This window comes from Entelurus aequoreus, linkage group LG16 (assembly GCF_033978785.1).
Source record: "Entelurus aequoreus isolate RoL-2023_Sb linkage group LG16, RoL_Eaeq_v1.1, whole genome shotgun sequence".
NCBI lineage: Eukaryota > Metazoa > Chordata > Actinopteri > Syngnathiformes > Syngnathidae > Entelurus > Entelurus aequoreus.
In genome coordinates, this window is record NC_084746.1 from 36,306,459 (window position 1) to 36,333,958 (window position 27,500).

The 27,500-nt window shown below is 39.0% G+C and overlaps 4 protein-coding genes across 5 annotated transcripts in view; 1 reads left to right on the forward strand and 3 right to left on the reverse strand.

The window, feature by feature from the left end:
- Nucleotides 1–355: 355 nt before the first annotated feature.
- Nucleotides 356–12,476, reverse strand: prkab2 (protein kinase, AMP-activated, beta 2 non-catalytic subunit). Its single transcript, XM_062023536.1, has 8 exons — nt 12,342–12,476; nt 9,100–9,279; nt 7,767–7,924; nt 7,580–7,673; nt 3,858–3,972; nt 3,652–3,785; nt 3,511–3,579; nt 356–2,005 (listed from the first exon to the last, which is right to left on the reverse strand). Exons 2-8 carry the CDS (start codon nt 9,256–9,258, stop codon nt 1,928–1,930), a joined length of 807 nt encoding a protein of 268 aa, XP_061879520.1. The 5' UTR covers nt 9,259–9,279; nt 12,342–12,476; the 3' UTR covers nt 356–1,927.
- A 1,292-nt stretch (nt 12,477–13,768) lies between these two features.
- On the forward strand, nt 13,769–19,406 carry LOC133630907 (uncharacterized). Its single transcript, XM_062022750.1, has 10 exons — nt 13,769–14,051; nt 15,108–15,218; nt 15,339–15,453; nt 15,630–16,480; nt 16,649–16,835; nt 16,951–17,199; nt 17,365–17,489; nt 17,857–17,903; nt 17,988–18,136; nt 18,264–19,406. The coding sequence occupies exons 1-10, from the start codon at nt 13,890–13,892 to the stop codon at nt 18,449–18,451; spliced, it is 2,184 nt and encodes a 727-aa protein (XP_061878734.1). The 5' UTR covers nt 13,769–13,889; the 3' UTR covers nt 18,452–19,406.
- Nucleotides 18,975–20,500, reverse strand: LOC133630908 (uncharacterized). The gene is made up of 3 exons (XM_062022751.1): nt 20,091–20,500; nt 19,488–19,706; nt 18,975–19,183 (listed from the first exon to the last, which is right to left on the reverse strand). Exons 1-3 carry the CDS (start codon nt 20,354–20,356, stop codon nt 19,030–19,032), a joined length of 639 nt encoding a protein of 212 aa, XP_061878735.1. The 5' UTR covers nt 20,357–20,500; the 3' UTR covers nt 18,975–19,029.
- A 1,315-nt stretch (nt 20,501–21,815) lies between these two features.
- The window catches only part of LOC133630909 (mitochondrial adenyl nucleotide antiporter SLC25A24-like), a 41,242-nt gene continuing 35,557 nt past the window's right edge, over nt 21,816–27,500 (reverse strand). For both annotated transcript variants that reach the window (XM_062022753.1, XM_062022752.1), the window contains exons 5-10: nt 26,939–27,097; nt 26,721–26,873; nt 26,536–26,643; nt 23,846–24,013; nt 23,594–23,744; nt 21,816–22,278 (exon numbers count right to left, since the gene is read on the reverse strand). In XM_062022753.1, the coding sequence (XP_061878737.1) occupies nt 22,097–22,278; nt 23,594–23,744; nt 23,846–24,013; nt 26,536–26,643; nt 26,721–26,873; nt 26,939–27,097 (921 nt within the window). In that variant the 3' untranslated portion in view covers nt 21,816–22,096. The remainder of the gene's footprint in view (nt 22,279–23,593; nt 23,745–23,845; nt 24,014–26,535; nt 26,644–26,720; nt 26,874–26,938; nt 27,098–27,500) is intronic.

Below are 27,500 nucleotides of genomic sequence, written 5' to 3' on the forward strand. Positions count from 1 at the left end.
GATGGGTCAAATGCAGAGGACAAATTTCACCACACCTAGTGTGTGTGTGACAATCATTGGTACTTTAACTTTAACTTTAACTTAATATTGATGTGTTAAAATTATTATTAATAACCGCATATGGTTCTTTGCAAACTGAAAAAAATTAAATATCCGCTCATGTTAACTGACTTTTGGAAAGTTTACCTTTGGAACATTATGAAACCTGAGCATGACAAACAATATACAGTAAATTAAATAGATACATTAAATACACAAAAAAGTGTTTAAAACATCCATCCATCCATCCATTTTCTACCGCTTTTCCATAAAATATGTATATGAAATACTAAATAAAACACAGAGGAAGGCAGGCTCTAATAAAACTTTTCCCTCTTTATTTTTTAAACAAATAAAACTTTTCACAAACTGAACTTCACACTTAAAACTGCAAAGCATGTAGAAACATTCATAAAATAGCTGTAAAACTCAAGTTGTCCACACTCTATAAACATGATTCTACATTCATCGTATTTTCAAAATTTGTGAAAAGCAAAAAATGCTGTGATTGGTACACCTTGTTGTCGGTGAATGCACACGTGGAACAGAATAAATACTATAAAAGCACCCAAGGAATAAAGTAATTGCACTGCGGCACACTGCATAGATAAAAGGTGGTTACTATTCTACATACAGTAAATGACTTATTAATATTGCACTTTATGCTCCAGCAACACAAAGTAACACACACACACACAAACAACACAATACAACTCTTGTATTTGTTACCTTCTTGAGACCTCCGAAAAATGCCTCTCTTTATGACCACCCTTTCTAGATACATAAAGATTTGTATTTACAACATTAACAATATATACATACTATGCAAATATCAAAAAGGTAAGCTTTTAGTTAATTTTTTTTTTCTGAATTTTTTGTTTGTAGTTGTTTTTTAATTTTTATTATTTACTTCGAGTTATTACAGTATAGATAGATGAATAGTACTTTATTGATTCCTTCAGGAGAGTTCCCTCAGGAAAATTAAAATTCCAGCAGCCGTGTACAGAATTGAGATTGAATTTAAAAAGTTAAAAAGTAGATAATGGGGGTATAAATGTAAATAAAATAGAAAATATTACAATAAGAATAAAAATAAAAATAAACAATAAGACAAAAATATAACAGTAAAAATAAGAATATAACAAGAGAAACTAGGCGGTAGTGACCATGTTATGAAAAAGTATTGCACTGTTATTGTTTTGCATCCCCTGTCATCCTAGTACCCCTCTTACCCTCTAGAGAGGAGTTGTACAGTCTGATGGCGTGTGGGACAAAGGAATTTTTTAGTCTACTAGTCCTGCACTTGGGATGAAGAAGTCTAGCACTGAACAGGCTCCTCTGGCTACTGATAACAGTATGCAGTATGTCTCTATATACATATTTATTTTAATTAATTTTGGCCAAAGGGGGTGCATTTCAATTTCTTACACACACACTTGGTATTACATAAGTTGGCCAGAGGGGGAGCACTTCAATTTTTTACACACACTTATTTCATATGTTGACCAGTGGGGGAGCACTTTTTTGGGACCACCCTAATTTTGATAGATTTCACCACCAGGGGTGCAAATGAGACATTCTCTATTAGATGCAATGGTTTTCCAGTATTGGGACCATGATTTATGTCCTGACTTGTTCACACCTCCTCATATGGAAGGTACTTTTCCTTGTTGATGTCTCAAGAAGGGTAGAAATACAAGAAAACACACACACTCACACAGGTTCAATCATCTTGTGTTCAGCCCAAAATGTAGACAGTAAGGCTGCAAGACTCGGCCACGCCCGCTGCCATGTTGTAACAGATGCCGTGAACTTGGTTCAAGTGCACAATTTGGCTAAATGACAAAAAAAACAAAACAATATCACGACGCTTTCCCAAAGGCGAGGCTTAGATGGGCTTGTAGAGCAAAGAGGTGACGTATTTCTTCTTGTACCGATGAGTTGCGCTCAGCACCATGACGCCGTCCTACGTGGAAAACACCACATCACACGGACTAAAGTGTGTTGTAAAGCAACAATATGGACGCATTTCTCTTTGAACCATGGACTACAGCCTCTCAGTTGAGTTGTCAACGGTTAGTGGACCAGCCGGGACAACGTGCTGTATTTGGGCTAGTAACTAATACATTTTGATCACTATTTGTATTTAGTACAATAGTCTTTTTTAAGTATGCCAAATAAATGCATACAACAGTAGTTCTGCTGCATGCTTTGAGTAGAAACATTTTGTGCCATCTGGTGTAACTTACTAAAATATATTATGATTAAAAATATATATATTGTACATATGTTTTTATTTTTTCATACTTATTTATAAAATGTTAATGGTATAGCACTATAAAAAAAATATTTGTTTTATTTTAACACATTTGAATTATATTTTTTCAATCTTTACCTATACAAATAAAAGGAATGTTAATGTTTTACTCTCATTATTAATAAGCAAATATGTTTCCTTGTTCACCCCCCAAAAAATATCCAACTAAGTGTCAACTGACTTTTGAACAGTTGAGCTTTTATGGACATTTTGAAAACTGAGCATGATAAACATACAAGTGTGTGTGTATATATATATATATATATATATATATATATATATATATATATATATATATATATATATATATATATACACAGTAAAAATAAAGTATCAATTAAAAAAATACACAAAAAACTATTGAAAAATATTGCACTGATAAAATATACATATAAAATGCTAACATATTTCTCAAAAGTGAGGCTTCATTTGGTTTAGTAAATATTGATTACGTTTTAGTATTTCTATTCCGTACAGTAGTCTTGTTAAATTAAATCACGACAAAAAAATATATATATATTGTGATTATATCTTGTTTTTTTCCACTTTAAATGTTTTGTTACATTATTTAGCCTGAAATATATATCAAACATTAATATTTAATACAAATACTAAAATAAGTATCAATTTTAAGTCATGTTTAAATATATTTAGACTGTGAATCATTTAAAAGGCCAGTACACACACCCTAATCAATATCAATAGCGACACACACATATTTCAGTAGCAAGGCATAAACAATTTTGCATAAAACAATTTTGCGGCATGATATGAATAGGAAAACACTACGCCATCTGGTGGACAAACATAGAAATTAAAATTTGAAGGACAGTCGTCCAAATTTAACTATTATCATTGCTTAAGTTTATGTTAAAATGCAATTTGTTTTATTAGGAACAAATGTTTCCATTTTTCTGTAGCTTTGCCATCTTAGGTGAACTTAAAGAACAGACTTGGCATGTCTAAAATGTTTTAAACATAGAAAATATCTGGAAACATTCCGACACTGTAATGATTTTCAAAGAGTCTTAGAGTTAGTTTTTCTTCTTGAAAGACATTCTATGTGTTAAAACTGTGGTGTTTAAAGGATATTCTCCTTTATGTGTAGAGTTTGACCAGGTGTTCTACCACCAGGATACGATCTACGCACTCACCTTTATAGAGAGCGCGTACAGGTGGTTCAGCATCACGTGGTTGGGTTCAGGCAGCAGGGCGGGGTCACACTGCCAAGAAGGAGGGGCATGTAAGCCCCGAACAGAACAAACACACCACGACCGCCCCCATGCAGAACTTACAGAGATATTAGTGTCCTTGTTGAGTATGACCTGAAGAAGGTGAGGGGGAAGTATGGGCGGAGCCTTGAAGCGTTCCTCGGGTCTAAACACGTACTGATCCTGTGCGTAAGGACCTGGAGGGGAGCTGGACAGATCTTTGAGGACACAGCAGTGTTGTCAGATGAATACATTCAACAACGAATGAACTGACAAACAAAAAAAAACACCTGATGTATCCGAACACTCCAGAGAGTCCACCTGCAGGGCGTCAAACACCTCAAAGTCGGACTTCTTCACCTGAATCAGGTTATTGATGGTGCCGAGTTGGCTTGTCACCACTGGCTGCAACACAAAACATGCTCAAACGTTTGACACCAAATATCAGATTCATTCTCTACAAGCTCATTGCAATGTATTTTCTTAAAATAGTGGCCTCCACTCTAGAGATGGACCATATTACCACAAATCTATATCGCAATTTAATACACAGCACAATATAAAATTTTGCACACAAATGATAGAAGAACCTTTTCAAAACTGGTTACAAAGGCTCCTATTTCACTGGTGACGAATGCGGTAAAGTATTTTATAGTTGCTGGTTGTATTATTTTGTCAAAACTATGATGAATCTAGCTGGTTACATTCTGTTGTAACATGCTTCTATCTACACTTCTGTTAAAATGTAAGACACACTTATTCTTCTGTTGCTGCTACTTTACATAAGTTTTGGGTGATACTACAATACCAAGTAGTCCCAGGGGCAGTATCGGTCATACCGATGCTGATACAGTACTTTAAACATCATTGAAGGATTCAATTTTACACAATTATAATCAGACAAAAACATAGGATGGCGGTGTAACAATATCAATTCAATATTCAAATAATTCCCTTATTCTCTTTTATTACATACAATTTTTTTTTTTTTTTTTTTTTTTACATTTATTAATCAAATCAACAAAACAATACACGATAATACCATAATAAAACAATTACAATTCCAAAACCAACATTTAGAATAGCAATCAACGGAGCAATTGAGAGGACACACACACATGACACAAAACAATTCATAAGTAGTCAAACAAAAATGAATAATATCAACAACAGTATCACTATTAACAACAATTCCAACATAGCAGTTATTAGAAATCCCTCACTGACTTTATCATCACAGCCATTTATAAAAAATAAAAACATTTAAAAAATGAACAATAGTGTCACAGTGACTTACACTTGCATCACATTTCATAAGCTTGACAACACATTGTGTCCAATATTTTCCACAAAGATAAAATAAGTCATATTTTGGGTTCATTTAATAGTTAAAACAAATTTAAATATTGGATCCCATATTCCAATATATGACTCATTATTATCTCAACTAAATGCAGTTTTTTTCTACTGATATCATTTCCATAGCTTGTGTGTACCAGTCAGTATGTATTATGTGTGTACTTTGTTTTGTATTTTGTTTTTTTGTGTTATTAGCTGAGGATTACAGCAAAAAAAAAGGTTTACTATTCTTATATATTATTTTCAAGGCGTTGTAACATTTTTATGTGCATCTCTCTAAGTATGAAACTTAAACATTTCCAGAAATTAACTCCTGTTAAGTATATGTTTCAACAAAACAAATTGACACGCATATTTGGGTTCGACTTTGTCTAAATTCACTTTCCGGAAAAAATATCACAATACTTATCGTATATCGGGATTCATCCAAATTATATCGGGATATGAGTTTTGGTCCATATCGCCCAGCCCTAAATTCTATAGTGCAAAATAACCATTGGCTCGGCTTTAAATCATTTGGTTTTAGACACTTATTTTCTGAGTTTGAAAACAATAACAAAAATTAGGTAAAAAAAACATTGATTTGATCACTGTAGTATTGACTATGTACTGATACAATACTTAGTACTGTTATTGACGATTGTAGTAACAATCCGCCCACTCCTGTTTACATTCAAAAGCTCTAGCTTAGCTGTTAGCATAGCTTATTGTATCCTCCTTCGTCATACACTACACATCATAGGCAATGTTCCCCCTAATTTTTCATGTCTTAGCAAACGCGCAAAGTCCCTGAGCATTCAGTGGAGCACATAACAGTAACATCAGATGTACATACCTGTCCCAAACTTGACATCATAACAAGTTAAATGTCTTATTATTATAATCAAATGACAGCAGTCATTTCCATAATATTATTTTATATTATCAGTGGTTTGGCCTACTTACAATGAAAATGACCAAAAAAAAATAGTTATTTTTCATGAGCTATGTACTAGTATTGTATGACTGGGTGGGGGTCCTGTTTTGGAAAGAATGTGTAGTCCTTCCAAAAATCACATTTAGTTCTCCTTAAAACATTTACATGCTGCACAATGAGATGTAAGCATGGGATAAAGTGTGCATTCTAGTAACCTTCTGTTTGTAATATATCATTACAGGTTCTATTAGCATTTCCGTAATAAAGTAACATTTCATGATTAATATCCATAAATTAACATTCTTTGTTTGTTTCACCATAAGAATAGTTATAAGCATTAACATCTCTTAGATCTGCTGCACTGTTAGCTCTAAGCTAACTAACAAAACAGCGACACGCACGCATAAAACACTGTTGAGGACATTGATTGGCTGTGTGTGAGCCGCATCACAGTGTAAAGACCTGGCATTTACAGTTAGTATGTGGTGTTGGAGTTGTCCGACTTTTTGTGTGGCCATAAACGCATCAGTGGCTGAGTCTAATTAGTGCATGTCTTAACTTAAGTAAGAGACAGAGAGCGGCTGCAGTTAATATGACTGATGACAAAGAGTTGCTTTTGACGTGGTTTGTACCGCAAATAATGACCAATTTTGCTAGATAGAAGTTTTTTTCTAATGTATTTTTGGAGTGGTTACAGTCGACAATAAACAGTTTTGCTCAAAAAAACCTGCAAAATTATTGCAACGTCTCGAAAGACGTTACAATAATTGAACTGGGTTGACGAACATTGTTTTTTTCTGTTGTGGCAGCTTGTTTTCACCTGTCACTCACAGTTGCATTTCAAAATCCTACAGAATAAATTATGTGTTTTTTGGTTTAGAGTTTTGGTTGGATTTTATTTTGTGCGTGGTGTAAATTTGCTGTGCCGAGGACGCGTGAGCAGTGTGCACCTTAAAAAGAACATTGATTATAGGTACGACAAAGTGTAGTGTAGCATGTTAACTGTTCCTCGTCCTCCAGTGATAATGGTACTTGTAAGAAACATACTGTATTTGCCACCATGGAGGGCAAACCAGGAGTAAAAAAAAAAATCAAGTGACTGACATTTTATACTATTTAGAGTGGACATCATTACCTCAACAGTTTGCCTGCAAAACAGACATGGTATCTGTAAAGCTGGGGTTTATAAAAACTTTAAATGGGAAGCATATCCCATCACATTTCAAAACTGACCCATAAAGGTTGATGTAACGACAAAAATATAGATGAGAACACTTTGGTACATATTACATTACAGTCTAGTATTTATTACTTTAGTAATAGTTGGGTATTACCCATAAGGGAATCACAAGCGTGATTTTGGCTTTGCTTTTATGCCAAACGTCCTTCTTAATGTTGTTTTAATTGTGATAAAAATGGCATTTGTAGCCCTTTTCTTTAATAGATGCCCTATCTTGAATAAACACGTTACCAGTTGAGTAGGTAAGTAAGTCTTTCTCTTTATTGCAGAGATTGGGCTCTTTTTTGTTTTAATATTGTCGCATATTTTGCCCTACTGTACATTGGATTAGTTTTAGCACATTATTAAAATGTGACCATTATGTAAGTGCCTGCCCATGCATATTAGATTTTTTTGTATGCGTCCCTTAATGGAAAAATGTTTGGACACTCTGCTGTGACGTACATCTCAGCTACATCATTTGTACACTTGTTATTGTTCCTTGGAATGAAACCTACCTCTGAGGGATCGTGCACCCACTGTCCGTCCACAAAAAACTTGTACTGGTGCTCGCCTTCGGGCAAGTCCAGGATTGCTACAAAGTCCCTGTGGCTTTGTGTGGGAAAAGAAGAGAAATATCAATTTTTAAAAATCACTCAGCGATAAAATTAAATGAGACCATTCATAATGATTTGGTTTGTTTACCTTTTATTGAGCGGTATCTTGGTGCTCCAGTTATTAAAGGAGCCAGCGATGCAGACCTCCCTTCCCCCACCAGCCCAGCGAATGACCGTGGGTCGAGCCTGAGAGACAGTTTTCACCAGGTCGTCCAAGTCTGGAGTAAATTCTTTCTCTCCTAACATCTGGAAGAAGAATTCAAGTAGGAGTAAAAAAGAAAAAAAGAAGAAGAACTATTTCCCAAATTTGTCTAAGTCTAAGTCTAAGAGATACGAGCTGTCTCGTCTTTTTGTTATGCTTTTATTTGCGGGCATTAATTTGAGTTACGAGCCTCCGCGCCACTTATTGAAGTTGTGACTGTCCACAGCCCAAAGCCAGATAACGACACAATCCTGCCATCCAACCCCCAGAAATGAGAAAATTAGTGAGAACGAGAGCGCCGAAAAGAAGACGCCAACAACACTCGCCAAACAAACCATGAAAAACATGACCTCAGTAGAAGCATTTAAGTCCCATTTTAAAACTCATTTGTATAATCTAGCCTTTAAATAGACCCCCCTTTTTTTAGACCAGTTGATCTGCCGTTTCTTTTCTTCTCTCCTCTTCTCCCCTGTCCCTTGCGAGGGGGAGTTGCATAGGCCCGGTGGCCATGGATGAAGTGCTGGCTGTCCAGAGTCGGGACCCCGGGTGGACCACTAGCCTGTGCATCGGTTGGGGACATCTCTGCGCTGCTGACCCGTCTCCGCTCGGGATGGTTTCCTGTTGGCCCCGCTGTGGACTGGACTCCCGCTGATGTGTTGGATCCACTGTGGACTGGACTTTCACAATGTTATGTCAGACCCACTCGACATCCATTGCTTTCGGTCTCCCCTAGAGGGGGGGGGGTTACCCACATATGCGGTCCTCTCCAAGGTTTCTCATAGTCATTCACCGACGTCCCACTGGGGTGAGTTTTTCCTTGCCCGTATGTGGGCTCTGTACCGAGGATGTCGTTGTGGCTTGTACAGCCCTTTGAGACACTTGTGATTTAGGGCTATATAAATAAACATTGATTGATTGATTGATTGATGACCAACACTACTCCGAAACAAAATACAGCCTGTGCGACTCTAAAACTGGACGAGACAGCATTACCCCTGTTCACTGGGTTTTCATGCAGAAGGGGTCGGAGGGGCCGAAAGGGAAAATTGGCAGCCACGCTTCCATCAGTCTACCCCAGGGCAGGACAAATGTAGCTTACCACCACCAATGTGTGAATGTGGAGTGAATGAATGATGGGTTCCCTGTTCTCTGTGAAGTACTTTGAATGTCTTGAAAAACGCTATATACAGTACATTGAATCTATTATTATTATTATTACCTTGGAGTCTGGCCCGTGAGTGTTGAAGATGTTTGGGTCGTCAGTGCTGTCCACCATCTTGCTGCTGTGCTCATGGTCCTTGTGACCCCCAGCACTGTCTGAACGGTGGGATTTGGCCCCATGGCGGTCTGCCGACACTCTGTCACTTGTGTTGCCCATCGCCACGCACTATTTACACCACTGAGACAGAGAAAAGTTTGTTAGTCATTGACATCTTGCATAACACTGATTTGAATAACGTAAGATTGTTAAAAGACTTAATCACCGTGTTTCTTCAACCTCATAGTTAAACCAACATATTGTTTGTATGACATCTAGGAATGCTATTATTCCTCTTCAAACATTGAATTTAATTGAAGTATTTATTTCAAACCTGCACAGTACAACAACACTTTTTTTTTTACATATTGGCAGAGACATTTGTGCAAGGCTTGAAAAGGGGTTGGACGAAGCAGATGCTTATAATATCCAAACCCCTCTCACTCATTCCACATTTAACATAAACAATATAATACAATAATACCATACAAACAAAAACAAGAAAAACTCCTGTGCATTGACAATACAATAGTACCACTGTTAGTATGAGACAAGACAAGACGAGACAAAACACACACACACACACACACACACACACACACACACACACACACAGGCCCAAACACTCTCTGACCATACACCTCTCTCCCATCGCTCTGTGCTGAGGGCATCACTCTCTTTCCTCCTCGTACTTCTTCAGTACTTGTTTTTTAAACAGCGTTTTAAATTGAATCATGTTAGAACACGTTTTTAACTCGTCCCCTAAGTTGTTCCACAGAGTGACTCCACGCACTGAAATGCACGTTGATTTTAAAGTTGTTCTAAATTTAGGCAAATAAAATTTGTTGTTTCCTCTTAGACTGTAACTATGGTGAGCAGGCTACAGCTCTATCCTGGAATAGGTTCTGTATATTGGATGGTAGAGACTCTACAGTTAATACAAGGTTAGAAGGGGTTATACTATATTTTTGTTGTACATTTAAAACACTTCCTTGTGGTCTACATAACATGTAATGGTGGTTCTTTGGTCAAAATCTTGCATAGATTAAGTCTTACAGACCATCTTCAAACAGCTTTCTGAACATCTTTTCAGGATGAGTCGTTTTGTGGGCGAGTCTTATTTACATGCCTCCACTTCGACTGTGTCTTCTCCCCGTCAGCAATGTTGTCGATTTAGCGCTTCCATCTGGAGTCTACTGACAGATATAAGTTCAAACTATACACTACTGTGTCATCGTAGGAGCCAGTCTGCCCCACAACAAGAGTATGGAGAAAAAGAAGGAACTTACTGACTACAATGACGGACTCGCGCAAAGCTCTTCAGATAAATCGCTACCATACATGGAGATATCCACTGACGTCACCAATTGGAAAAACATTCCAAATGGGGCAAATTCCAAACAACTCATTTAGAGGAAGTATAAAGGAGGGCAATATATATATATATATATATATATATATATATATATATATATATATATATATATATATATATATATATATATATATATATACACACACACACACACACACACAGTACAGGCCAAATGTTTGGATACACCATCTCATTTCAATGTGTTTTGTTTATTTTCAAAACTACTTACATTGTACATTGTCACTGAAGGCATCAAAACTATGACACCTGTGAAGTGAAAACCATTTCAGATGACTACCTCTTGAAGCTCATCGAGAGAATGCCAAGAGTGTGCAAAGTAGTAATCAGAGCAAAGGGTGGCTATTTTGAAGAAACTAGAATATAAAACATGTTTTCAGTTATTTCACCTTTCTTTGTTAAGTACATAACTCCACATGTGTTCGTTCATAGTTTTGATGTGACAATCTACAATGTAAATAGTCATGAAAATAAAGAAAACGCATTGAATGAGAAGGTGTGTCCAAACTTTTGGCCAGTACTGTATGTATATAATATATATATATATATATATATATATATATATATATATATATATATATATATATATATATATATATATATATATATATATATATATATATGCCTCCATGGTTATATATATATATATATATATATATATATATATATATATATATATATATATATATATATATATATATATATATATATATATATATATATATGCCTCCATGGTTATATATATATATATATATATATATATATAACCATGGAGGCATATATATATATATATATATATATATATATATATATATATATATATATATATATATATATATATGCCTCCATGGTTTGATTACAAACTTTCTGAACTTAATGCAGATCCCAAGTAAAAACAGGTACCAATAGGTAAGTAAAGTTGGTTTTGCACAATAGGTCCCCTTTAATGATGGTGACATATTGACTCTGGAACAGATTATTGCAAATATTTTGAAATCCTATATGGGCTGGTTTGAAGTGGGCAAACACAATTATATAATAATGGCTTTCTGCCCTTTTGTGATGTACAAAAACAGATTTATCTGTAATGACATTTTGAAATGGGCTTTTTTTTTAAAGTTGGTATGGTAGATAGGAAAAAAATGATCAAATTATTATGCACCAGCAATGTGTTCTTATTAAAGTAAAAGGTGGTTGTATCGGAATAGAAGGAGTGACTGAACTACACTGGTGTTGTATAACAACAAAAGGTATAATTGCTTCGTCATGATGACCAAATGGTATTTTATGCATTGCATGGACTTACAACCGCTTAACATTGATGCTATCACAAATGTAAACAAGCTTGTTATGTCAAGACATGAGAGAGGCAGCCAGTCATAAAAAAGCAGCACAAAATAAGCGAAGAAAAAGTATCCTTGCAGGTGTAACCTCCACACATGAAGTATTTGTAGTATCCTTGCAGTTGTAACCTCCACACATGAAGTATTTGTAGTATCCTTGCAGTTGTAACCTCCACACATGAAGTATTGGTAGTATCCTTGCAGTTGTAACCTCCACACATGAAGTATTGGTAGTATCCTTGCAGTTGTAACCTCCACACATGAAGTATTTGTAGTATCCTTGCAGTTGTAACCTCCACACATGAGTGAAGTATTTTTAGCTGCTACTTGTGGCGCTGCTCGCTCAACCACAGGCTCGGGCTTTGCTACCACCAGGCCGTTTCCAAGTCATGTTCTATCGAACACTGTCAATTGTCGAGTATGAGGTGAGAAAAGTCTAGTATTCACAAGTTATCTGCAAAACTCACCTCCGCAAGCTGGCGTTAAATTGCCGACTGTTTTTAGTCGGAGACCCTCCTACTTGTTTCCTCCTCACCAACTGGAGCTGTCAGACTGTGAGCCATCTCCGGCGTCATTTCCGGTGTTGTACCGAAATCTGTTACCCATCGGAATTTGTAACTCCAGGGGGCGATGTTCCCATGGCGTTTGTTTGATGGTTAAACGGCAAGCCCAAGGAGGAGGAGGAGAAGAACGCTTGCGTAAATGGCGTAAACTATCCTTAATGCTGAAACGTCAGTTGTCAGAATTTCAGCATTAATAAATTACACATATTCTGGAACTCAATTACTTACTTTCATTATAGTATGAGTCCATTGTATCAGCTGATGATTCTCTCTCACACACATACATTTCCCAATATAGATAAGGATAGTTTACGTCATTTACGCAAGCGTTCTTCTTCTCCTCTTTGGGCTTGCCGTTTAACCATCAAACAAACGCCATGGGAACATCGCCCCCTGGAGTTACAAATTCCGATGGGTAACAGATTTCGGTACAACACCGGTACGAGTGTGAAGGACTACAAACCACATTTGTATGTTTTTTACAAAGGGACACCATTTTATATCATGGCCCTCGTCTTTTTTTTTTTTCATCCTAACCAACTGGAGCTGTCAGACCGTGACCCTGCGACGGCGCGCGGGGAGGGACCTAATTAAAATGGCGTCATTTCCGGTACAAGTATGACGGAATCTAAACCAAGACGACATTTACATAAATACGCCATGTCGACACTAGAGGTCAGCATTGCCCCAAGAGAAGCTCTGAGGCGACTTTAAAAATGACACAACTGTTTCTCTCAGCTGTTAAAGCCCAAAACTGACATTACATGCGTTCTTTATGTGATATGATAAGTTTGAAAGTTAGCCGGTCCAAAAGTTATTTATTCATTTATCGACTAGGACTGTGTTTTGATTGTAACGTCAGGTTACAAAGTAGTACAGTATATATAAAGTATATACACGTTCCATTAAAGGCCTACTGAAACCCACTACTACCGACCACGCAGTCTGATAGTTTATATATCAATGATGAAATCTTAACATTGCAACACATGCCAATACGGCCGGGTTAACTTATAAAGTGACATTTAAAATTTCCCGGGAAATATCCGGCTGAAACGTCGCGGTATGATGACGTATGCGCGTGACGAAGGCAGTTGAACGCGTCATCTTGGAATAGGTCCCTCCCAATTTAAACAGCTCTGTTTTAATCGCTAATTTCCACAGTATTCAGGACATCTGTGTTGGTGAATCTTTTGGAAATTTGTTCAATTAACAATGGAGACTGCAAAAAAGAGAGTTGTAGGGAAGCGGTGTGTTGCTGCTGGATGTAGCAACACAAACCAAAACACAACCGGTGTTTCATTGTTTCTTTTCCCAAAAGATGGCGGCCAAGCTTTACTATGGAACAAAGAAGTCAAGCGAACACGGTTGGATTGGACGACACATACGAAGTACAGTGTATTATGCAGCGAACATTTCGAAAGATCATGTTTCGAAGAGGGTCCCTTGCGAATGGCAGAAATGGGAATCAGCACTCGTCGACTCGTGCTGAAGAAAGGTGCGAAGCCAACTATTTTCGATAGACCACGGACAAGTCCGGAGCACCCGACCCCCTCCACAAGCGGACAGACTGGGCACATGAGGTCTGCATTTGCCAAAAGGGAAAGGAAGAGGGTAAGAATCTTGATATCCAGTTTTCATAGTCAGACTACACTGTTCCAATATCCATTTCTTTGTTCTCAATTGTTGAAACCCCCCCACCTCCACACCCCGGATTGTAAATAATGTAAATAATTCAATGTGATTATCTTGTGTGATGACTGTATTATGATGATAGTATATATATGATAGTATATATCTGTATCATGAATCAATTTAAGTGGACCCCGACTTAAACAAGTTGAAAAACTTATTGGGGTGGTACCATTTAGTGGTCAATTGTACGGAATATGTACTTCACTGTGCAACCTACTAATAAAAGTCTCAATCAATCAACCAAAACTAACACACACAGTCATAGACTACTCCAGTGGTTCTCAACCTTTTTTCAGTGATTTTCCCCTGTGAACATTTTTTTAATTCAAGTACCCCCTAATCAGAGCAAAGCATTTTTGGTTGAAAAAAAGAAAAAAAATACAGCACTATGTCATCAGTTTCTGATTTATTAAATTGTATAACAGTGCAAGATATTGCTAATTTGTAGTGGTCTTTCTTGAACTATTTGGAAAAAAAGATATAAAAATAACTAAAAACTTGTTGAAAAATAAACAAGTGATTCAATTATAAATAATATTTTGTACACATAGAAGTAATCATCAACTTAAAGTGCCCTCTTTGGGGATTGTAATAGAGATCCATCTGGATTCATGAACTTAATTCTAAACATTTATTTTGTTGAAGTATTATTCAATAAATATATTTATAAAGGATTTTTGAATTGTTGCTATTTTTATAATATTTAAAAAAAAATCTCTCGTACCCCTTGGCATACCTTCAAGTATCCCCAAGGGTATGCGTACCCCCATTTGAGAACCACTGGACTACTCCATGAACAATGAAATAAATTAACAATAAAATAGTCTACATATAATTATTGCTTCAAGTTCTAGTCAAGTTCTTCTGCAGTATAAAGTATCGTACATTTACTGACATTACTGTCAATAGTGTCAATACTGTCAATAGATTACAATAGACAATAATATAAAGTATTGTACATTTGTACATTTACAGACAATAGATCAGATCATGGACAGTACGACTACGGCATCAGTGGCGGATGCGGTGGATGAACCAATGGCAATGGCACTAGATTTGCCTGATGAGGAGGGCGATCAAGATCAGGTTCGATTTGTTTTCCTAATCAATGTTCAAATGGATTACAGTTCAAGCCCAATCCAAAAGTATTCATAATTAATGTAAATGAGGTATCCATATTACATGTAGCTGTTTCTCCATTTCCAGGGAAATACAAGAGAACAAGGATGCCAGACGGACTGGGTACCGATTGGGACAGCACCAACAGCAATGACCAGTAGCAAGAGCACCCAAACAGGGAAAATACATCATAGATCAAAGGGTATGTCTATTTCGGTGACGAACATGATTCTGCACATCACAGTACACATTGCACGCTGCCTGTGCAGAGTAGAGTAGACAGATAAATTAGGTGATTCAAAGACAATAATTATTATGTGATTCTAGTTTAATTTTAACAGATTATATAAAACAACTTGTGCTTGATTTTATTGCTAGGACACCAGGTGACCCCAGATATCCTCGAGAGGGTTAGAGCTCGGCCGGCCAGGGTTAGTGAAGTCCCATTGTCAAGTGTAGCAGCTCCATCTGACAGCCCCGAGATGCAGACTAACATAGCAGCTCCAGGTGTGTCTGGAATGCAAGCCAAGCTACGACCACCTCCTGCATTGTTTGATGAAGGACCAGCATCAAGTCCCACTGCGCCTTTTGTTGGTGGTTCTTCCGATGACAGCTATGTGCCGAGTGAGTCAACGACATCGGATCCGTGTCAATCTGACGGGTCGCCAGATCGCCCATGTACTCACCAGATGCATGAAGAGGGCTGCCACAAGGAACCGAAGTACATCATCTTTGAGTCGTGCCTCCAGAGTCTCGTCAAGTGGTGTCACTGTCCAGTCTGTGGCAGCCAGGACATAAGCCCTTCTTGGGATTCGAACGGTACACAGCTGACCATGACTCTTCAATGTGCATCATGTGACCAGAGGAGTAGTTGGAGCAGCCAGCCAAACATTGGCCCTTATGCCGCGGGCAACATCCTGCTGTCTGCTGGCATCCTCTTCGCTGGGGCATCTTCTGGCAAGGTGTTGCAAGTGCTGAACAGCATCGGAGTGGTCACGTATGTGAAGAGGACATTTTTCAACCACCAGGAGCTCATCCTGCAGCCAGCCATCAAAAAGGTGTGGGAGGAACAGCAACGGACGCACCTCACCATGCTGCAGGTGGAAGGCCGACCCCTCGTCCTTGGTGGTGATGGGCGAGCAGACAGTCCGGGACACAGCGCCAAGTTCGGTACCTACACCACAATGGAGCTTGTGGCCAATGTGGTTCTCGACCTTCAGGTTGTACAGGTACGACCATATAATCTCACTAAAACACTAGTAACACAATAAGCAGATAAGGGATTTTCCAGAATTATCCTAGTAAATTTGTCTAATAACATTAACCATTTCAATGTATACTAAGCCCCTTTTTCATTTTTTTCTTTGCTCATTCCTTTTCTGTTATATATATTTCAGAGCAACGAATGTCTTGGCAGCTACCATATGGAGATGGAAGGACTGAAGAGGATGGTGGAACTGCTGATCAGCTGGGACCTGGATGTCGGGGTGCTGGTGACAGACAGACACAGACAGATCGCTAAATGGATTCGTGAAAACATGCCCAATACACGGCACTGCTATGACATCTGGCATGTTGCAAAATGTTAGTTGGATTATTTGTATGCATGACAAGTTGTGAAGTAGTGTGTACATATCAGTGATCAGATGAATGCGATATTGTATTTAATCCACAAATTTCTGTTTTTTTCTGTTTGTAGCCATCGGAAAGAAACTGAAGGCCATCGCCAAGCATAAGGACTGTGAAGACCTGAAGCCCTGGGTGCAAAGTATAATCAACCACCTCTACTGGGCAGCAGTGTCTACACCGCCTGGAGAGGGGGAACTTCTGGTTGCCAAGTGGAAGTCTGTGGAGCGACACATTCAGAACATCCACAAGGACCATGGCGACCTCTTCCCAATTTGTACTCATGGACAACTGCAACGGCAAAAGAAATGGCTCAAACAAAGTGAGTAGGCAAATAAGTTGCCCGAAAGCAGTGAGGGACTAGCAGTATTTTCCTGCACATCTTTTGAAAGTCAAAAAATTCAGATAAACTTGTAAGTAAATAACCAGTTTAAGTTGACTGGAACATTTTTGTAGAAACGTTGTTCTATTTTAAATTTATGTTTAGGTTCACGCTCAGCAGTGAAACTGGAGGAGGTGGTCAACAACAAGTCCCTGCTAAAAGATATCGCCATGCTGTCGGGTGAACACCAGACTTCCAAGGTGGAGGCGTTCCATAGCCTTGTCATACAGGTGAGAATTAGACTGATCGCCTGTAGGTGGTGTCGGTGGTTACCACCTGCCACTAGGACTTTGGTGGCCAGGGAGCAAAATACTAGAGCATACTAAATGAAGCCTTGATACAGTCAGTGTAAGCAAGAGAATGTTGGAGGTCCAACATAGTGGCTGGCATCTTGGTGAGAAAGATTGCAAACAATTCTGGCGTGGTGTTAACATTGAAAACAAAACAGCTTCATTACTGCAGGAGATCAAGCTTTAATAGCTGACTATTAACAGTTTAATACACAAACATTTGTATTCAAATTTACAAACAATTTATAAATTTACACACACATTGTATGGACGCATGACTGAATAAAGTGTCTTTTATCTTATACAGTTCGCACCGAAAATGTATGTCTTCTCATACATCGGAATGCTGTGCAGGTATGTTTCCACACTAATCTAAGTGTCACTAGTGTGTGCCATACTTTAGTACTAATTATTACATTATTCTGTTACCACACCTAGGAACCTGCTTGCTGGGCTGCACTGGAACGAAAATTCGAGCCGCCCTATAGCCACTACACAAGCGGGTGCTGAGCGCTATGCAGTACGCTACCCGAAGTATAAAGCAGGGGGCCATGTGGTCAAGAAAATCGCGACAGAGCCAACATACCGTAAGTGTAGAGGACACAAAACATGTAAACACTTGACACTTTGTATCATGATAATAATACTGTCAAGTTTCACTCTCCATGAGTATATTATGTTGTGAGCAGGAACATGTACAATTGTATTTTGCAGGCTACGTAGATGACTTGATCAGGGAGGTTGTTGCTGGCTGCAGACAGACCCCTGACGAGAGAACACCACTCAGCGTCACTGTGGATGTGCCTCCCTTCCTCTGCGATGAACTGGAGAAGCCAGACAAGGAGGAAGCCATCGCCAAGCACAGGAGTCGCTTCGGTAAGTGTGAAATGCCCTCCCGGTAACAGTTAGAGATGCTACCTCAGTAGAAGCATTTAAGTCCCATCTTAAAACTCATTTGTATACTCTAGCCTTTAAATAGACCCCCTTTTTAGACCAGTTGATCTGCCGTTTCTTTTCTTTTCTCCTCTGCCCCCCCCCCCACGTGGAGGGGTTATTCCGGTGACCATGGATAAAGTGCTGGCTGTCCAGAGTTGGGACCCGGGGTATACCGCTCGCCTGTGCATCGGTTGGGGACATCTGCGCTGCTGACCCGTCTCCGCTCGGGGTGGCCTCCTGCTGGCTCCACTGGACCCTCACTAATATGTTAGACCCACTCGACATCCATTGCTTTCGGTCTCCCCTAGAGGGGGGGGGTTACCCACATATGCGGTCCTCTCCAAGGTTTCTCATAGTCATTCACATCGACGTCCTACTGGGGTGAGTTTTCCTTGCCCGTGTGTGGGCTCTGTACCGAGGATGTCGTTGTGGCTTGTACAGCCCTTTGAGACATTTGTGATTTAGTGCTATATAAATAAACATTGATTGATTGATTGATTGATTTTATTGATTAAGTACAGTGGCCATGTAGATTCTGTTGCAGTCACTGCACGTCTTGGAACCCCGTGTAGTCCATCGATGGGAATGTTGTCCTAATCTTATGTACTACACAAGCTGGTAGTACCACCCTTATGTCCTTTCCCAGATATCCCCAGCAGAAGCGGACAAACTGTCGATAGGCTGTGTGTCGTCTCCGCCTGCAAGTAGCAAATGATGGCAGCTGTTATTATCCGGACATGGATACACAGTGACTCACTGTTCTCTGAGATTCAAAAGACATTGTCATGCATTCTATTCATTTGTCATTTACTGTTGCAGTAAATTGTAAATATTGTTGACATCTACGGTCCATCTATGTAATACTTCTATGATATATAATGTCATGTGCATTGTAGCACAGTACATTTCACAGAATAAGAATAAGATAAGAAAGTGCTCATTCTGACTTATCTTCCAAAGGTTGATAGAATAAAGAATTATTTAAACTTATTAGTGCCTCACTCATTTTGCTGTTGCTGCAGCATGCCATATTGCTGTTTGTAGGCGTTATACGCTGTCTGCAGCACCCATTCATCCAGACACACAGATGGAAAGCCATGGTGGTCTATGATGCACGTCTTCACCCCCTCCTCCTCCATCGTTCTGGTCACTGCCTCTATTTCACTACAGCAGACACACTCAGCCACTGTCTCCATGTTCACACAGTTTTGACATGTACACCTGGAAATAGAAATGTTCATAATATTTGTAAATCAATTCATATTATTGACACCTGCAATCTGCAAACATGTGGAATAATTAATATTATCATTGTCTTGTTGTGGATCTTATTAATCTGCATGCATATTTTTAGTATTGCCGGTATATGGAGCTGTGGCCCATAGAAATAATGGGTAATTAATTAGGTTTGACATTGTGTCAATGATAGATACTTAGTGTATAGATAGGCCTGGGGTGTAAGTTGTAACACTAACAGTAACACATTGTGTCAATGATAGATACTTAGTGTATAGATAGGCCTGGGGTGTAAGTTGTAACACTAACAGTAACAGTGCAAGACTAGGCCACAAACTAAAACTAGTCTATAAATAAATAACATATTACCATTCTGTATTCTCAAGGCGATCTATGTCGTGTGCTCCTCCAGCATCAATAGCAGCAGCGTCCTCCTGACCGTCTTCATCAGCGTCGGGTTCAAAGCGATATGGCTCTATCCCTCTCACAGCTTCTTCCCTATCTGAATCGCTTCCACTCCCCACTAGTCCTTCACTTGCACTTTCCTCATCCACAAATCTTTCATCCTCGCTCAAATTAATGGAGAAATCGTCGCTATCTCGGTCAGAATCGCTCTCAGATCTGGCGGCCATCATTGCAAACAATAGGGAGCTTTGCGGATATGTTCAATTGTCCACGTCACGCTACTTCCGGTAGGGGCAAGGCTTTTTTTTGTCAGATACCAAAAGTTGCTATCTTTATCGTCGTTTTTCTATTCTAAATCCTTTCAGCAAAAATATGGCAATATCGCGAAATGATCAAGTATGACACATAGAATAGATCTGCTATCCCCGTTTAAATAAAAAAATTTCATTTCAGTAGGCCTTTAAGCCCTCTTTTGATCTCATGTACTTCCATTATTACTGCATTTTTTTTAACATAATCCTGATACATTGTCTCTGCTTGTTCCATGAAAACCAAATTAATCTCATTTTTGCCTATTGAAAAACAAGAAAATATTGGTTTAGTGTAATTGAGCCCCTTAACCACTAGGTGGTGCCAGAAAAACCCATGATGCCTAATTCTCAGAGCTTTGATGAGCACAAATGAGTTAAAACTGCCACAAAACCGCTAAAACACAATGAAAATTATCTTGGGCAGTTCTATTTAACTTGTATATACAAGTCTTGTATATACAAGGCTTGTGTGAACTCAATAAACTCAACCAAGTACTGCCTGCTTTATTTCTCATTTTAGCTCAGTAGGCACTGTACATTATTTTTGTCTACTTGTCTACTGTATCAATGTTGTCATAAATAAATGACCAATTCAAGGCTGTAATTACTCAATTTCAAATATTGCAATCTGCAACTTATTTTTATAAATATTGCATATTTTTAATTTTCCAGTTATGAAACAAACATTCATTACTTTTGACCAAAAGGCCAAAAAACAACAAAAAACTTAAAATTATTCAAATTAAAATGAGCGGTTCGCTTTTGGATCCTAAAGGTAACAGTGTGGATTGTCAATCACACTGCTTTTGGAAAGTATTCACGGCGCTTCACTTTTCCATATTTTATGTTACAGCCTTATTCCAAAATGGAATACATTTGTTTGTGTCCTCAAAATTCTACACACAATATCCCATAATGACAATCTGAAAAGTTTTTTTTAAGATTTTTGGAAATGTGTTAAAAAATTTAAAAAAATTAGAAATTACATGTACATACCATAAGTATTCACAGCCTTTGCTCAATACTTTGTTGATGCACCTTTGGCAGCGGATGGTGGGGGGTTGTGATATTTCGATTCTAATTTGGTTTATAATTTTCAAGAATCGATTAACAAAATGTTTTTATTCTTTTCAACAATCAATTTTTGAAAATGTTTTTTGTAGGTCATCTCTGCACGAAGTCGCCGGATGTATACGTCATACGTCACCAAACCTGTTTTGAAAAGGTTTTATAAACCGGTTTGAAAAGAGAATCCCGTTGAATCGATTCTAAATTGAATTGTCGGCCAAAGAACCAATAGAATGGTGAGCAGTTGAAACATTCCGATCCCTAACTGTGTGTTTCACTGATTTGTATTAAATTGGAAGACCAACCAGCATTGATATTTTCACAGTTTTATGTTTGCATTCAGTTACAGTTCAGTCTCACTGAGTCAAGTATTGTTTTGCACGATGCGTACATTTCTCAGCAGCAGGAAGACAAAAAGAAAGCATGCTTACCGGTAGTATAAATAATTCATATTTTCGCTAATAACAGACCACCCTGAGTGCAATACATCTTCCTGACCGCAGAGGTTCAGCATCAGCTGGCGGAAGTCATGCCATGTGATCCAGTCCTCTCAGGTGATCCAACACATTACAGTGGAATATTCTTGCAGTGTCATTTGCTGATTCCCAATCCAATCTTCATGTACTCGTAAACAACATAGCTGATGCTGACAGCCGGGATAACTTTCATAAAGTTAGGCAGGATGCCTCGGTAGAGTCCAAAAAAGCCATCTTTGGCTACAATGTTCTTTAGTAGCGAAGTCATGGAGGGCTGGTCTGAAGCATCCATGGAAGCTGAATAGGAAGCAAATGTATGAATGAAGGCTTTTCTCAAAAAATAGTGTATAAAACTAAGCAAATATAGCGGCTAATAGGGTTGTCCCGATACCAATATTTTGGTACCGGTACCAAAATGTATTTCGATACTTTTTTAAATAAAGGGTACCACAAAAAAATGTCATTATTGTCTTTATTTTATCAAAAAATCTTAGGGTACATTAAACATATGTTTATTATTGCAATTTAGTCCTTAAATAAAATAGTGAACATACTACACAACTTGTCTTTTAGTAGTAAGTAAGCAAACAAAGGCTCCTAATTAGTCTGCTGGCGTATGCAGTAACATATTGTGTCATTTATCATTCTATTATTTTGTCAACATTATAAAGGACAAGTGGTAGAAAATGAATTATTAATCTACTTGTTCATTTACTGTTAATATCTGCTTACTTTCTCTTTTAACATGTTCTATCTACACTTCTGGTAAAATGTAATAATCACTTATTCTTCTCTTGTTTGACACTTTACATTAGTTTTGGATGATATCACAAATTTAGGTATTGATCCGATACCAAGTAGTTACAGGATCATACATTGGTCATATTCAAAGTCCTCATGTGTCCAGGGACGTATTTCCTGAGTTTATAAACGTAATATGATTTTTTTTTTTTTAAAAGAGAAAAGATTTTGAGACGATAAAAAATATAGATGTAATCATAGTGGTAGTGACTAGATACGCTATTGTACTTGGTATCAGTACAGTGGATGTCAGGTGTAGATTCACCCATGACATTTGTTTACATTTAGGAACGGCATTATAAGCGGTGACGCCAGTGAGCTATTGTATCCTCCTACGGTGTGTAGTGAAGCATGTTTAGCTATTCCTCGTCCTGCAGGGATGATACTTGTAAGAAACTCACTTTGTTGCCATGGGGGCGAGGATTAGTGATTTAAAAGTAGGGAAAACACTGCCGACTGCGGATGGATGTTAGCTGCTAGCTAGCTAGCCATGTCTTAAAGCACCACCTCCTGAGGGTGTTTCAGTGTTATAGCTTCACCTTTATCGTCAGTTTTTAGGCCAAAATGCGTCCATTCTCCCTTTTCTGTATACACACTGTGTCTGCTTGTAAGTACTCTGTGTGTGTACGCTGCCGAACATCCTCCTCTGCTCGTAAACCCAGCAATGTCATGACGTGACGCCGCGTCGTCATGTCCGTTAAAAAAATACAATAAAAAAAATTGCAAACCGGTACTTTCCAAACAGAGTATAGCACCGTTTTTGATTCATTACAACCCTAGCGGCTAATATAAACAAATGCACTCTGTTTACCTCTTGCTTGCATGCGTGTGCGCACGAGTGCAAGAGGATAGCTGGCCAGCTGTCCGCAGGTACTAGAAATAGTGCCGCATCCCAGCAACACAAGAACTCCTGGATTGGCCGATTCTTTGGTGTGGTACGACAGCCACGCATTCTTAAGAGTCTGCGTACAAAGATGTGACAACACGTGAGGAATCTTCTTCACCTTAGCCGTAGAATAATGCCAACATTGCATACGTTGACTGAACTGTTGCTCGGGCCTACCTCGTAAACGGCGAGGTCTATCCCGGCGTAGGGAATGATGCCGAGTAAGTTTGGAATGTAGCCCTTGTAGAAGGCCATGACGCCCTCTTTCTTCAGGATCGTCTTGGCACAGTTGAACATTCCTGAATACTGACCGGTCTTCCTCAGCGTCAGCCTCGTCTTTAATACCTAAAGTAGACAAAAGACATGACTTTGTTTTCTCTTTTAAGTAAAAAAATAATAATTGAGTTTTATCATTCAATTATTATTGAATTAGTCTTCAAATGGGTTTATAATCTGGCCTTTCCAGATTTGACATCAAGCGAGTGCAACAACTGTAATTGCATGTGCGTAGCATTGTTGTGCGCGGAGTTTGAGTGATTGTCCTCCTTCTCTGACATATTCTCCCTGCAAAAACTGAAATCCAAGCACGATTAAATACTGTATTGACCTGAATATAAAACAAAATGTTCCACTTGAAAAAGAAAAAGAAAAAAGTCTGAAAAATAAGGGGGTCGTCTTTAATTTGGGTCGAGACAGTATCTTAAAAAATTATTTTTGACTAACCAGATTTCTTGCCATGTTTGGCCAATTTGCTTACCTTAAGTAATATGCACTAAAAATTCTGTTAGCATAGATGTGTGGTACCTTGGTTTTTGTAATCCGTTCCAACACTAACCCTATTCTTGAAATGATTTAACCATACTTATTTTGTTCCAAACATCCAAAAATATTAACAAAAAAATGCGAACTACAAAACCCAAAACCAGTGAAGTTGGCACGTTGTGTAAATGGTAAATAAAAATAGAATACAATGATTTGCAAATCCTTTTCAACTTATATTCAATTGAATAGACTGCAAAGACAAGATATTTAATGTTCCAACTGAGAAACGTTATTTTTTGCAAATAATCATTTTTTGCAAATAATTTAACGGCAGCAACACATTGCAAAAAAGTTGGCACATGGGGCATTTTTACCACTGTGTTAGATGGCCTTTCCTTTTAACAACACTCAGTAAACGTTTGGGAACTGAGTAGACACATTTTTTTAAGCTTTTCGGGTGGAATTCTTTCCCATTCTTGCTTGATGTACAGCTTAAGTTGTTCATCAGTCTCCGTTGTGGTATTTTAGGCTTCATAGTGCGCCACACATTTTCAATGGGAGACAGGTCTGGACTACAGGCAGGCCAGTCTAGTACCCGCACTTTTTTACTATGAAGCCACACTGTTGTAAATCGTGGCTTGGCATTGTCTTTCTGAAATAAGCAGGGTCATCCATGATAACGTTGCTTGGATGGCAACATATGTTGCTCCAAAACCTGTATGTACCTTTCAGCATTAATGGTGCCTTCACAGATGTGTAAGTTACCCCTGCCTTGGGTACTAACACACCCCCATACAATCACAGATGCTGGCTTTTGAACTTTGCACCTATAACAGACTTTTCCTCTTTGTTCCAAAGGACACAACGCCCAGTTTCCAAAAACAATTCGAAATGTGGACTCGTCACACCACAGAACACTTTTCCACTTGGCATCAGTCCATCTTAGATGAGCTCGTGCCAAGAAAAGCTGGCGGCGTTTCTGGGTGTTGTTGATAAATTTCACTTTGCATAGTAGAGTTTTAACTTGCACTTACAAATGTAGCGACCAACTATAGTTACTGACAGTGGTTTTCTGAAGTGTCCCTGAGCCCATGTGGTGATATCCCTTACACACTGATGTCGCTTTTTGATGCAGTACCGCCTGAGGGATCCAAGATCACAGGCATTCAATGTTGGGTGCAGTGATTTCTCCAGATTCTCTGAACCTTTTGATGATATTATGGACCGTAGATGGTGAAATCCCTAAATTCCTTGCAATAGCTCGTTGAGAAATGTTGTTCTTAAATTGTTTGACAATTTGCTCACGCATTTGTTCATAAAGTGGTGACCCTCGCCCCATCCTTGTTTGTGAATGACTGAGCATTTCATGGAAGCTGCTTTCATACCCAATCATGGCACCCACCTGTTCCCAATGAGCCTGTTCACCTGTGGGATGTTCCAAATAAGTGTTTGATGAGCATTCCTCAACTTTCTCAGTCTTTTTTGCCACTTATTCCAGCTTTTTTGAAACATGTTGCAGGCATCAAATTCCAAATGAGCTAATATTTGCAAAAAATAAAGTTTTCCAGCTTGTCTTTGCAGTCTATCAATTGATTATATGTTGAAAAGGATTTGCAAATTATTGTATTCTGTTTTTATTTACCATTTACACAACGTGCCACATCGAGAGGAGCCAGATGAGGTGGTTCGGGCATCTGGTCAGGATGCCACCCAAACGCCTCCCTAGGGAGGTGTTTAGGGCATGTCCGACCTGTAGGAGGCCACGGGGAAGACCCAGGACACATTGGGAAGACTATGTCTCCCGCCTTGCCTGGGAACGCCTCGGGATCCCCCGGGAGGAGCTGGACGAAGTGGCTGGGGAGAGGGAAGTCTGGGCTTCCCTGCTTAGGCTGCTGCCCCCGCGACCCGACCTCGGATAAGCGGAAGAAGATGGATGGATGGATGGATGGATGGATGGACAACGTGCCAACATCACTGGTTTTGGGTTTTGTAGTTAAGATACGCATATTGGTTTGATTTATTATATAAAAGCCAAACTGGGCACAAGGGCTTGTACACAACAGCTCAGAACTATGTGCCTGTGAAATACATCACATGAACGGTACCTCCATAGGGTAGATAGCGGTCTGTGCCGTTGCTCCAGCCAGCGAGCCCGACATAAACCTTTTGTGTGTCTGAATTTTCTCCCCCTCTGATGACAGCAACTTCTTAAACTGCAATAGGGAAGTTGAAAATACAATGTTATGACTCCAAAGGAATGTATTGTTTAGGGGGAGGGGGACTCCTTTACTTGCTCATATGCCATGAACTTGATGGCCGTCTCTGGTGCGATCTTTAAAACATTGATGCCGTTGCCTCTCCAGAGTGAAGTGAAACCTCCCTCCAGGAGCAGATGCTTGAGGCCTCCTGCCAGGCTTATTTTGTTGGTCTTGGTGGAGTGAACCTACCATTGTACAAAGCAGCATAACTTGCAAATGAAAGACAGGCATTTACGAGAGGTGAGCTTACCTGCATGAAAACCTTCATTCTATCCAGAGGGGCGGTACCAGTACGGGAGACTGAGCCCGCCACGGCGCCCGCCACCAGCTGCTTCCACCAACCGCCCGAGCTCTTCTCCTCTTCTGTGAACTCATCAGGGATGGCGAGGCTGTCACCTATATCCAGCACCTATGTGAGGGCATATTACCCACAGTCACACAAGGTTACTTACGACAACTTCCCTGTTTTCGAATGTGATGTCACAGGGTTGCGACAAGTTGCACCTGACAAACTACTATCAAACATTCAACCGGGACAACACTAACACCATCAGTAAAGGTCACCAGGAAATTACACACTGTGAGGAGAATCCTTTGCTTTGTTTTTAAGAAACAATGACACTCCTTATGGTCTCACCTAACATGTGCAGTGTTTTCCCAAAAGCAAGAGCAGCTGGTGACACTCTCTCTCTCACTCACACACACACACACACACACACACACACACACACACACACACACACACACACACACACACACACACACACACACACACACACACACACACACACACACACACACACACACACACA

What these genes read in the sequence shown, in the direction of transcription:
- prkab2 (XM_062023536.1), bottom strand. Translation starts at nt 9,258, where the DNA reads ATGGGCAACACAAGTGACAGAGTGTCGGCAGACCGCCATGGGGCCAAA. An exon ending in AAGATACCGCTCAATAAAAG is followed by an intron (nt 7,674 to 7,766) that starts GTAAACAAACCA and finishes TCCCACACAAAG; the next exon opens with CCACAGGGACTTTGTAGCAA. An exon ending in TGTACGCGCTCTCTATAAAG is followed by an intron (nt 2,006 to 3,510) that starts GTGAGTGCGTAG and finishes TTTTCCACGTAG; the next exon opens with GACGGCGTCATGGTGCTGAG.
- LOC133630907 (XM_062022750.1), top strand. Translation starts at nt 13,890, where the DNA reads ATGGCAGAAATGGGAATCAGCACTCGTCGACTCGTGCTGAAGAAAGGT. An exon ending in AATACATCATAGATCAAAGG is followed by an intron (nt 15,454 to 15,629) that starts GTATGTCTATTT and finishes TTTTATTGCTAG; the next exon opens with GACACCAGGTGACCCCAGAT. An exon ending in CGCGACAGAGCCAACATACC is followed by an intron (nt 18,137 to 18,263) that starts GTAAGTGTAGAG and finishes TGTATTTTGCAG; the next exon opens with GCTACGTAGATGACTTGATC.
- LOC133630908 (XM_062022751.1), bottom strand. Translation starts at nt 20,356, where the DNA reads ATGATGGCCGCCAGATCTGAGAGCGATTCTGACCGAGATAGCGACGAT. An exon ending in CGCCTTGAGAATACAGAATG is followed by an intron (nt 19,707 to 20,090) that starts GTAATATGTTAT and finishes TTCTATTTCCAG; the next exon opens with GTGTACATGTCAAAACTGTG. An exon ending in CTGCAGCAACAGCAAAATGA is followed by an intron (nt 19,184 to 19,487) that starts GTGAGGCACTAA and finishes TGCTACTTGCAG; the next exon opens with GCGGAGACGACACACAGCCT.